The sequence below is a fragment of the Tinamus guttatus genome, unplaced genomic scaffold (genome assembly GCF_059628265.1).
Source record: "Tinamus guttatus ecotype Peru unplaced genomic scaffold, ASM5962826v1 Tinamus_guttatus_pri_ptg000961l, whole genome shotgun sequence".
Lineage (NCBI taxonomy): Eukaryota > Metazoa > Chordata > Aves > Tinamiformes > Tinamidae > Tinamus > Tinamus guttatus.
In genome coordinates this window covers 44311-56345 of record NW_028289495.1, presented here as the reverse complement: position 1 = coordinate 56345, position 12035 = coordinate 44311, and the positions used below count along the sequence as shown (strand labels likewise).

The window sequence follows — 12035 nt, the reverse complement described above, 5'->3', positions numbered from 1 at the left end:
GATGATCCCTGTGGTGCTTTCTGCTTCTGTGGATGAATTACTCCACGTGTACAATTCAAGCAGAGACTGAGTCGGACCGTTTTGCTCAATTCAGACCTTGTTTTCTTGCAAACAGTCCCATGGACGTGTGTAATAAGTGAGTTCTGTGTGTGGGGAACAGTAGGTATGAGAGAGATATTAGGGATTTGGGGAGCTCAAAGTTTGGCCCTTCCTGCTGGGGATATGAAACAGCTCAGGGATTTGCTGGTGATCCTGACTCTTGCAAAAGCTGGTAGGGAATAGAGCTGTCAAGTGCATTTAGTTGACTTTATCCTGCATATTTACAAATCGAGTGGTAAGTGTGTTGATGCAAAGCAGTGGGGAGCATTTTCTGCTGTAGTTGCAGGGGATTCCCTCTGGCTTGCCCAGTGCTGAGATTTGCTTTGCCTTCCCTTGTTCTTGCTTCATAGATGGGTTACAACAGTAATCCTCTAGTGATGGTTCGGTGTCTCAAAAAGAAGCTTCAATGCTGAGCTACAGCTTTATTCAATCTCTTTGAATCACTGGCCAAATCCTGTCAGAGATCTGAAGGGAAGGAACAGTGATTCATACAAAACTACGAAAGTAAAACCAGATATTGAAACCTGAGGCCCGAGTCCCCAGAATATGCAAGAATCTCCCAGAAGTAGCTCTGCAGAGGGGTATTTTTTCCTTCTGAACTAAGCACCTAAATGCATGTGTGGCCCTTGGCAAGCCTGTTTTCAGGGTTATATACACCTATGCACCCTGTTAGAGCTCTTCTAGATTCTGTACAGTCTATTCTAATCATATATATGATCTTATTCTAGGTTGTAGAAGCACTAAGGAGACCATAGGGTGCTTAGTTTTTCATTCTGTTAACATTTTCGTGCTGTTCTCCAAACTGTTTTGAAGCTGCTATCAAATTACTTTGTCTTTGCTGCTAATACCTGCTTGTTACTGCAGTCTTGGTCTCGACTTCAAAGATGCTGATCCTGTTTACAAAAAACATAGAGAACAGCAGTTGTTTATTTATGCAAACATTGGGCTGCGCTGGCCGGAGTAGCTTTCTTGCAAAGCAGACGAGCCGGACGTGTTTGTGTTTTCAGAAGTGCCTTTGCAATGTGCCTTTCTGCCGCATTTCCCCGTCAGCAGGAGAAGCTCCCGGCTGCTCCGTGGGCTGCAGAAGTCCCTGGGCAGAGGTTGAGCCGGCAGCTACCTGATCCCGGCGCCGGGGAACGTGTTTTATCACCACGTTGCCCTTCAGGCCAGGGTGCTGCTGGAGCAGCTGCTGCAGGATAATCTCCCGACGCGGCGCCGCGACCGGCACATGCCATAGCAGCTCTGCTGTGAAATAGTTATAGATTCTATACTTACATATGGATTTTTATAGCTATAAACTAACATAGTATTCAGGTCCTGGTTGGGTGACTTTCTAGTGTAAAGCTTTGCTGGGAAAATCCTTGTCAGCTTAGTTGTGAAGATTTTTTTAATATACTAGGACAGTATTTTTAAGAGCAACAGCGGGTTGTGACCATCCAAGCAGGACCCGGAAGACCCTAAAGACATGAAATATCCTTTGTGATGAGGATATTGGGCACCCGTAGCATCCACTCCCTCAAAGGAGGTAGTTGCTGCTCGGTGGAAGTTGCCTGGAGCTGCTCTGCGTCCCCTGGCTCTGCTGCGCGTGTGCGGGGCCATCCAAACCACCCGTTTTTAGGACATTGCTCCAAACTTCAGAGAGAACCTCAGCTTGATGCTTCCCACTGCTGGAGAGTGCCCGGGTGAGCGGAGCTTTCCTGTCTGCCCCTTTCCAGTGGCTACCGGAGAGGTTTGTAGTATTTTTCTAAGTGCCAAATACGCATCTGTTCCATCCACATCCATGGACATCCCAGGCTTCAGCCGTTACGTTTGTCCTTTGCCTTTTGGCGAAGCCTGAGCTTGCTAATGCTTTAGCACACAGGCTGAGGATAGGGAAATAAGCTACACTGTGCACTTTCCACTAAAAACTGCCTTTGCATTTTTATTTGTGTCTTTTAACATAACATTCAGACCAGAACTGGCCATCTAGCTTGTCCTGGGCTTGTGGTTGCCAGAAAACACTTCTCGGGCAGGATGAGCAAGCATGAGACTTCTCTAGGGTGAGCTAACCTTAAAAAGAGAGAAACAAAGCCAGTTTTCTGTTTTAAAAGCAATTTATTACGAACAGTAAATAAAATAATCACTTGATCAGATAAGACCAGACTAAATATACAACTGCGTATTCATCTAGTAAGTAAAAATATTTATGTACAAAGTTGAACATCTCTCCGTTGCCGAGATATTTTTACTAGCATGGACTGCATAATTAGATAGGGACAGCCAGCTTATTTTAATTATACAAAAATGTATGTAGTTACTGAAGCTGCCTTCCAGTAGAGCATTTGTGCAGTTATTTTTGCAGGAATATGTCTCAAAGGAACATTCAGCTCATTTGGAGAAGTCTACTGTTATTTTTTTTTAAATCGGAAAAGGAAGATGAGTCACTGGGCCAGATTTTTAAGCAAATTAAATACACAGGAGCGTCCGTAGCTTACACATGGCTTTCTTAAGTTACGTGCAAATAGCTAAGTAGATGCAACTACATGTTCTAATTAGTCAGCTTGGGGAATTAGGCAGTAAATATATTTTACAAATTAAAGTGTAAAGCCCTTTAAAAACAAATAGCCTTCTGCCCCTTTCTTCCCTCAGCAACAAAATTTGCCTAAATGCTTAATTTCAAGCAGTGCCTCTGAATTCATTGTGGGAGATCTTCAACCCTGGTGCTTCAAAAAGGTACCTAAAACTGCTTGAAAATGCCAGAAGGCATTTCAGTGGTATTAAATATGTAATTCCTGGTTGCATATATTCTCTCCGTAGGGGGGGAGAAAAAAGGAGGTATTCCTTATACTTTCTAACAAGTAGCTTTATTAGAGCCAAAGGCAGGTTTTACCTGTTGCTGAATTGACCTCAACTAATTAATGTCAGACTCTTGCAGCCGTTCTTGGCTCTGCATCCCCGTGCTCCTGCCCAGAGCATTATTATATATATATTTAAAGAGCAAATCCCTGGTAAGAGTGTTTCAAGGAACAGCTCCTGTCTAGGGTGACGTGTTGCTTCTCACATTTAGTTAAGGCAGTGGAGCTGTTGCACACGCAGGTCCAATGCAGCAGCTCTTGCAGAATAACTTCCTGTGTAAAAGTGTTTTTTTTCTGACATAATAAAAGAGGAAAAGCTGCTTAGAGAGTTGTCTCTTCAGGGGCTGGAAGAAACAGTTTGCCTTTAGTAATGTGCAAGTCCTTGGCCTGGAGGGTTTGCTACGAAAAACCTTCAGCTCCATGTTTGGAGCTGCATCCTGATCTCCAAAGCAGCTGGCTGATTTTTCTGCTTTTTACGTTTTCCTGCCCAGCTGCGAGTCCTCCGCAGGCTGCAGCGCAGGCAGCTTTTTGGTTTGTTTGTAAAGCTCTCGAATGGCACGAAGTTGTGAAACCCTCATTCAGCCTGATTGCCTTCTGTGGCAGCCTGAAGTGCTGACAGTGTCCTTCAGTATTAACCAAAGCAGGGTAAGAGCTCCATTAAGAATGCTAAAGCTAAGATATACAGCTGTTTTTTTAATATCTGCTTTTTTTGGAGAAGCATAGGGTCAGTCTGCAATTGAACTGAGCCAAACTGAGGAAACAGCAGGAACAAGAAAACTGCTAGTTTGAATGGGGGTGAGCGACACAATCCCGACCTATTATTGCTTCTGATATGCTGCCAAAAATAGGCCAGTAGTCTTGATTTTAAAAAACGATGTAATTATTTCCTGTGGAATATTGCAGTTCCTCGTCTTCCGTTTCTATTTTAAAGTAGGATTAATTTTCCCTGAAAACGAATGCTACAAGTGTGCTTTAGATCTTAAATATTCTTTAAATCGGAAGAATCCTCTTTTCTTACAAAGAAAGAGACACTCCAAGAGCAATTCTTCCACTAGTGTTTCCAGGTTATTATGACATCCAAGGAAGCTCAAATACAGAGTTTGCAAGTAAACGTGTGGCTTCTCTAAGAGTGTTTCAGCAATTCTGGTATTGCTGTGGTCGCTGCTAAGCTTGCAAGATACCATAAATGTGCTAATCCGCCCTGGAATGCAGTCCTTGGTTCTGTGGGTAGGTCAGAGGTATAGAATAATTTGAAGATATTTCTTCTGGCATGGGGAAAAGAAAAAGACCTGCCTGTGCTCTCTCCTCAGCCCCAGCTCTGCTGCATTCTTTTCGAGAGGGCATGATAAACTCTACATAAACACTTAAATTGAGCCATAAGTTAAGCAAGAAGTGAGCTTGTGTATAAAGGCTTTGGGGTCATTTTGCAGAGTTTAACATCTCTTCTCAAATGTTTTCTCAATCCCTATTGAGAAACCTCCAACCACGGTATTATGTGAAAACAGGTTAATCTCAAATTACTAGACTGATTCTGAAGTTTGCTGAGAATGAAATGTAATTCATCTCATTGCTAATAATGACAAGATCATTCTTTCTGTAGAGTGAATTATTTCATCCTTTTCTATATTAGACCTTCTCCAGAAGTAGCAAAAATACACTCATTCTCCAAAAAGAAACATTTATTTCCTTATCTCTTTCCTTACCTTGTTCAGAGCATTTCCTCAAGCTCTCGATGTTCTCTGGAAGCAGCTTTTTCCCTCTGGCATAGTTATAAATGGGCATCCTTGTAGTTGTGGTGCTTGTCCCGTAAGTTAAATCTAATGGACACTTGTATATTTGAATTGCTTGTTTGCAATGCTACTTGCCTTAAAGAAAGCAGTACATGACCTCCCTCCTCATGGTCTTTTCCCTGCCCTGAAGCCGTTTCTGCAGGTATGAAGGTTACTCACTTACTGACGGGCTGCAGTGCAAATAGTGTTTCCATGCAGGTTGGCCATCTCTGCCTTGGAAAGGGGTAGTTTGGGTGTGAGTTAATGTGTCATGAAGCAACCCAAGGTGAGTTTCTGCTGCCTGTTGCATGGAGCAAAGTTCAAGTTTAACGGTGTCCCTGGCGCGGGGATTCAGTGATTCAGAACATCCCAGGTCGAAGGTTGAAAGTTCAGCCTTGGTTTGGAGGCCCAGGTCATGGGGAGCCTTTTCTTCACTTCAATGGCAAACATTGCTCAAGTTAATATTGTATTGTTTTCTCCTACTTGGAACTTGCCCAATTTGAGGTCCGGGGCCATATCATTAATACCAAACCTGGCATACTCCAAGATGCTGATCAATACCAGAGGTGAGCTCGGGGTTCTCATTAATTTTGTCTTGCTGTTCACCTTACAGAACAAAATGCGCAGCCATTTCTGTGTGCTTTGAAAACCCAGGATTTGATTCCGCAGGTGCTCTTCATGTGAATAATTTATTTTTAAGAAGTAGAAGGCTAGTGAAATAACATACACTGAGTTCAGTAGAAAACTTAGTGTTGTGTGTGTGGCAGAAATGGATTGGTATATTTGCTGGTAAGAGGTAGTGAATCTCTACTAGCTTTTTTTCATTCCTGTATCATAGATAAAAAGCTTTAAGAACCAGAAATGCAAAATCAAGAGACTCTTTTTAAACGTTCCTAAAGCAAATAAAACAAAATTCCTCTGTTCTTCCCGTATCAATGCAAGAAAGGCTGGAGGAGAAAAGCTGGTGATGATGGAGACACTTCAGTCTTTCCCTTGATCCACTCCGAGTGTTTCAGCATCCCAGTTTTCTCCTCTGTGTAGGATTTTGAAGCTACACCTGAATCCTATAGTCAATTTGAATCAATCCTTCGCTCGAATAGGTGAATGCTGACATTCTGGGTCTAAAGTAAAGACTAACAACCTAGTGTGGCCTCGGATGCCCTTTCTGCTTGTGTGTACATAGGGAATTAGTGGGAGATCCCTCCCATTTAGAGGGAGAGGCTGGACAAGGAATGACATGCGGAAAGCCAGAGAGTTGTGTACTTTGCTAGGGCAAGAGGGCAGGAATAGTTCTTTCATTCCTGCTTTCACAAAACCCAACCTTTCGGTTGTTTAATGCACTAACCATCAGCCAAATGGGTAACTCTCCTGCTGGGATAGGAAGGTATAGAAGTGAATCAAACGTCTTTACTTGCTGGATCTGTTTTACCTTGAAATTCTGAAGCAGCAGGCAAAAGGCATCAGGTCTACTTGTGTTTGAAGAGGAGAAAAGACCAAGTCAATGGGTAAGCAACTGCCATCAAGGTGCAGAGTGATGAGCTTCATTTACAGTCTACAGTCTAGCTTTCTCGCTTTCTATTTTTTCTCTTTTCATGCTAGTTTAAAACCTTGTGTCTAGATAGTGTGAACGTGTGTAAGAAAGAATTGGCAGGGTCACACATTCTGTGACCCTCAAAGTCTTTCTCTTCTTCTGCAATTCTGCAGAAGGGGATGTTCGAGTAGCTAAAGCGAATGTAAATGTCTGAGCAGCAGGAAATACTAATGAGGATAGATATTATTCTGGCATAGGGGAGAAGAGCTGGCGGGCTGGGAGCAGGGAGTTTCATTTGCAGGGGAGAGTTGCCAGATGGGCAGAAGTCCTGGGATTATGGAACAAGGCGGGGGAAGGTGCGAGTTATTTGGGGAAGGGAGAGCGCGGAGATTCCCTTGGGTTGTAAAACAGAACCCAGGCTGAAACGTAAGTGAAAGGGCTGCCGTGTTCCCAGTAACTCCGTGAGCTGCTGCTTACGGCCTGTTTGCAATAGCAAGCGCTATCGTAAAGCAGTGAGTAACTTAATAAACTGCTGAAAAGCTAATCAAAAGGGTTGAGGGAAATCCTGGATGGCCTTTGTGTTGCAGGGTATCTCCAAAGGATGGTGAAACAGCATCTTTTCCTCTTCCTCCTGTGCTGGAAGTTGCCAAAAAAACACCAATCAAGCCCTCATGAACTGGGAAACGCTGCTGGTTTTCATCTTTAAGCTATCACAGCTATTATGCTGTCTGGACATCTCTGTGACAGGAACCCTGTAGTTATAATCAAGGGCAGGGGTGGGGTAATTCATTTAGCAGGACTGTAATAGTTCAAATCCATTCTCTGTGCAAGCCACCATTCTGTGCACAGCTCACAACTATGTGCAGAATACTCATGTGCCAATTAAAGCAGCAAATAAAGTTTAAAAGAAGCAAAAACAAACCCACAGGAAATTTGGTGCTGGAAAATCTCTGCTAGGGGCAGTTGTTTCATGCTGGCCGTTGCCCTTTCAGACTCAAGTTCAGCGAAATACAAAGATTCAACCCTTTCCACGTCAGGTTCTTGGTAAGCAGGAGCTGTGTTCTGGGCTGCGCGGAGGTGTCCCGGTACTCTGCCCATTTCCACGTGATGCCACAAGGAGGTTTCAGGGCACATGTTTTATCTGTACCCCAGTTATGGGCTGCCCCCACGGGAGCCTCTTTTGCAGTGCTGAAGTTTTAGAAACCTCCATCCTCTCGTTCTGTGTCCCCTTCCACGTTACATTTGTGATATCCAGCTCCCCCTTTCCCTTACCTGCCCTTAAGCCCAGCCTCTACCTCATTTCCCAGATGATTACGGATAAATCTCCCTGCCAGGGAATCTTGTGTGTCCCAGAGCGAATGCCGCTTAGGAAGTCAGCAGGGAATGAGGTGCACACGTGCTTGGATCCTTTCCCAAGGAAGTCCTGAGAGAAAGGAGCAGATGGGAAGAGTCCTATGGGTCTCATATGGTGACTGATGCCCTGCCAAGCTGCTCCATGCGGTTCCTGCCCCACGCACGGTGTGGAGAGCTGGCCTGGGCTGCTTGCAGACAGACCTAGAGCTCCCATTCAAGGTACCTGCTGCAAGAACGTTTGCATCATCTCCTAAACTTGAAGCACTAACGTTTTTTTGTTTAATATTCTGGTTTAGGAAGCTTGAGTTTTGCAGATTTCAGCATCCTGAAAGCACAACAGTATCATGTGGCCTTGTTCTGGGTGACGTTTTTTCTGGACAGGGAATCAGTCGCAGTGGTGCTGGTTACAGTCAGCTCTCTGAACCACTTCCTCTGGTTTTGTGAGTCAATACAGCAAAGGTTGTTTACTTTTTCCTTGTAAAATCTGCTCACTCCTACTTGGTAGATGGCAGTTTTTTCTTCCTGAGTTTTATGTACTTAATTGCTCTGAATAAAGTTAAGTTTCATGGCAGATTTAGGAAAGTTATTTAATAATATCAACCATAGGTTAAATAGCATTCCAAAGTAGCATGCTAGAAGATCAAATAACAGGTTTATACAACTCAATGAATTTAACAAGAGCTCCAGACTTTGTTAGACTAATGATATTTTTCATGCTTTTCACCAGCCAGGGGAAGGTTACTGGGGTACTTTATATCCCTCTAAAATTATCCATATAACCATCCATAGAAAAGTATGGTCGTGCTGTACAGGGAACCATATTTCATGCTCCAGAACAGCCTGGATCTTACAGATTCAGCGCAGAATCACTGCAGTCAGTGCAGAAGTAGCTACGTAATGATCCACTCTGCTAATTGCAATCATTTTGCAGGGGATAAATTTGCTGCAGCAGATTGTGTTCACTGAACGAGTTCAGACCCCAACTTCAGCATGAAAGGTCATGTTCCTGTCAGCACAACAAGCTCCATGGGCCAACGTAAAGTTTGTTATTAACCCATGCAGTAAAACAAGGGGAGTTCCATTTTATGCTGACAAGTAGCCCTGTCTTTCAAAGGAAATTATGAATAGCTATCAGAGATAGCACTTGAATGCTGCAAAAATTTAAGTGATGAGAAGCTTTCAGTAAAGTAACTCTAGATTTGCTATAAATACCCCCTTAAGTAACACGTGCACATCTATATGGCTTTCTTTGTCCTGCTGCACAGACATATGTCACAGCAGTTGACCCTGGTCTTTCTACAGCTCATCTGCTCGTCAGGCAGCTGTTCCACCAGCAGAACGGACATGAAATCCTCTCAATACCCCCTTGACTATGTTCTTCCCCGTTACCATAAATCCGAAGTACGAATCATTCCAATTTAGTACATTTTAACTGTTGTGAGCATGACATAGGCTGCCCTGGATTCTCTTAGATAAGTAAACGGAGGTAGGTTTTTCTTCAGATGGCAAGAACAGCTTTGAACTACTTCAAAGCACGTTTAAATCCCTATTCTGCTGTCTAGATAACTCATCGGTATCTGGCATGCAGAGGATTTATTTCAGGAGTGTTCAGCATACAGCATAACAGCAAGCTAGTAGTGTAAAATCATTACAAAAGTGTGCAAGGAATTCACTGAATACTTAAAGTCTCTACAGAAGGAATAAGCTACAGGAGACAGTAAGGAAGGGTTTGGCATTATGTATAGGCTTAGGAATTTGCGTTATTGTACTTGGGAATTACATAGTGAACAGCTGAAGTAATCTTAAAGGAGATGCTAATTCTGTGTTTTAAAGACCAGAGGGTACAAATATCTCCAGATCTATTTTAAACTTGGTGCTTCTAAAGAATTTGGCTGCATGGAAATCAGGAGACTGGAGGAGAAGATCTTTACAAAGGCCAAGATCTAGGTTGTGACACTTTAAAAATGAACAGGACACAAGAATTTTAAACGTGTAAGGTAAAGACTTTGGAACAAGTCCTGGCTGTTACAGATGGAGAAAAAACAAGCTCCAGGTTGGAGCTGCGAGAGCTTTGACTGAAGTGTCACTATGGGGACTAGTGAGATGCTGGACTGATGAAACCAGATGCCTGAAACATGTTGCTGTGGCTTTATCTGCAAAATGAGGGCTGATATTTGGCTACTGGCTTTTGACATTAAGATAAACCCCTCCATGTTGGTGTAGCTTTCTGTTCCTGTACCGATGAGTGCAATGATAAGGCTGGGAGGAAATCAGAAGCGTTGTGTCCAGCGTGCTGGCTGCTTGCTGGTCAAACCTAAACCAGGAGCACCCTTTGGAAGATGAGAGCTGAAAGCAGCCAGGAAGAGCCGCCCGCTCCGGATCAGCCCTCCGAAATGCGGCGGGAGCGACCCTGCCAAAGCCCAAATACCCAAAGCACAGCTGACATTACCAAAGAATAATTGCTTTTACATGTGCTTAAGAATCCCCTTCTCATGCTGCTTATTTCTTTGCTTTCTCGTAGTGAGTGTTGAAAAAGTGGAGCTAAAGGGACTGGCACACAAGAAGAATGAAAGAAATGTTGAATATTCCTTTGAGGTAAGTTGGGCGATCGGCTTTCTTGCACCCTCGGGGAAGGGAGGATAACACTTGAAAAGGAACTAAAGAAATGCTCAGACCTCCGTGGTAGATCACAGAAATGGACCTAGTGGAGCTCCTTGGGGATAGATGTCAGTCCTTTTTTTGTGTTACTTGGGAGTAGTCTTAAAATTGCTGCTGTCTGAAATTCAAGGATGATGCAGTTGATCTGGGAGGTGGGACACAGGCCAACAAAATGCACTCTAATGCAGCCAGGTGTGACCAAGTCTGTGCTTGGGAGAGCAAAGTAATTCATGCCACACGTACAGAATGGGAATCCGTCCTGGAAAGCTGAAACTAAAAAGAATTTAAATCTTATTCTGGGCAAACAAGAGAACTTAGACTCTTTGGGCAGGATTGTAACAAATGGAAGCCCTGTGCCTATGGAATAAGAGCTAGAATGGTCATTTTTCTTTGTATTCAACTTTGAGGGGATCGTGAGAATGTGACATATTGTTCAGATGCTACTGTTTTTAAATAGGACTTGAGAGAGTTTAGAAAATAGCTGTGAACTGTTCAAGGCTAATACTAGGAAAATGCCACCTTACTGGAATGTGACTTGAGTGTCATACAAAAGAGTTTTCAGAAGAAAAAAAAAATTATATTAAGGAGGTCGTAACAAAAAGAGGTATAACAGGAACCATCCACTGAAGAGCAAAGGCAGCCACACTCAAACTGGAAATGGGAACAGTTTTAGGAAAGAGAGGTTGGCCACAAGCTGCTAGAAGTGCATTTCTGCCCCCCCTTTCACTTGCCTTTTGGTGGTTCTGTTTGTAAAAGAGTCAAGTAACTTGATTGCTCCCAGTTTTTGTGAATTTACCATCCCTGTCTGCGAAAACTCGTGTTAGTGGTAGGAAACCCTGGGCTTGGGTTGTGCGAGGAAGAGCGACACGGTGCTTTTCTGCCGCCTGGCTCGAGCGGCCTGTTACAAAATCCAGAATGCAAAGCCCAGAAAATGTCTCCGCTTTACTTAATGAGGCTCCCGAGCCAAACAGGGAGAAAAGGAGGATTGGGAAATGGACGGCACAATTTCCAATATCCGAAGCCACCACGTTAGGTAGAGCAGCAGTTTTCTGTCAGCTTGGGACCCTGACAGCGTTAACCTCTGCACGACTTGATTCACTGATAATGTCCTGAACTGTCTGAATTCAAAGTATTCCAAATATCCATATTAAAAAGCTTTTTTGGGGGGTTTTGAGATCGTCAGCTACAGAACTGTGTGAACTCCAGTTACATGTGAGGATCTCATGGTCTATCTTTCCCCTTATAAACTCTTGTATAAACATAAAAAATTCCCGTTATCGTTGAAGAGCTACAGCATTTAATTGGTCAGCTTGTTAATGTCTGAAAGGACATTGCGTAGTTCAGCTGAGCTGCTAAATTGCTGTTTGCTGGTTAAGAAACCCAACTGTTCAATGTTTTGTTTAGTAGCTCTGTTGCCTGGAATAGCAGGCCAATAGCTAGAGCAGTTTGGTGTTTTCAGCGTTACTTGGCATTGCTGCTCTTGCCTGCATTTATAGTTCACGTTACTGCTTTTGTAAGTAGTGAAAAATTTAACAAGTTATCAAAGGAGAGAACTAGAAAGGCAAAGAAATAGCTCCTCTGTTTTCTGGAACTTCTGTGAATCTTAAAAAAAAAAAATCCATACCAATTTATCATGAGCTTAAAAAGTATGCAGGCTTTGTAAAACCAGAAATCGCTAAGTCTTTCTTTCTTTCTTTTCTTTTTTCCTTACTTTTTGTGTAACAGCTCTGCAGAGAGGAAATTCCTCCATTATGTAATGTATTTTGAAATACTCTCCTCACCAGTCTTTTT

General features: G+C 43.2%; 1 protein-coding gene across 1 annotated transcript in view; it reads left to right on the top strand.

Moving 5' to 3' along the window:
* Positions 1–12035, top strand: part of LOC104567452 (zinc finger CCHC domain-containing protein 14) — a 44086-nt gene that overhangs the window by 20492 nt on the left and 11559 nt on the right. The window contains exon 3 of the mRNA XM_088538269.1: positions 10108–10181. Within this exon, the coding sequence (XP_088394395.1) occupies positions 10108–10181 (74 nt within the window). The remainder of the gene's footprint in view (positions 1–10107; positions 10182–12035) is intronic.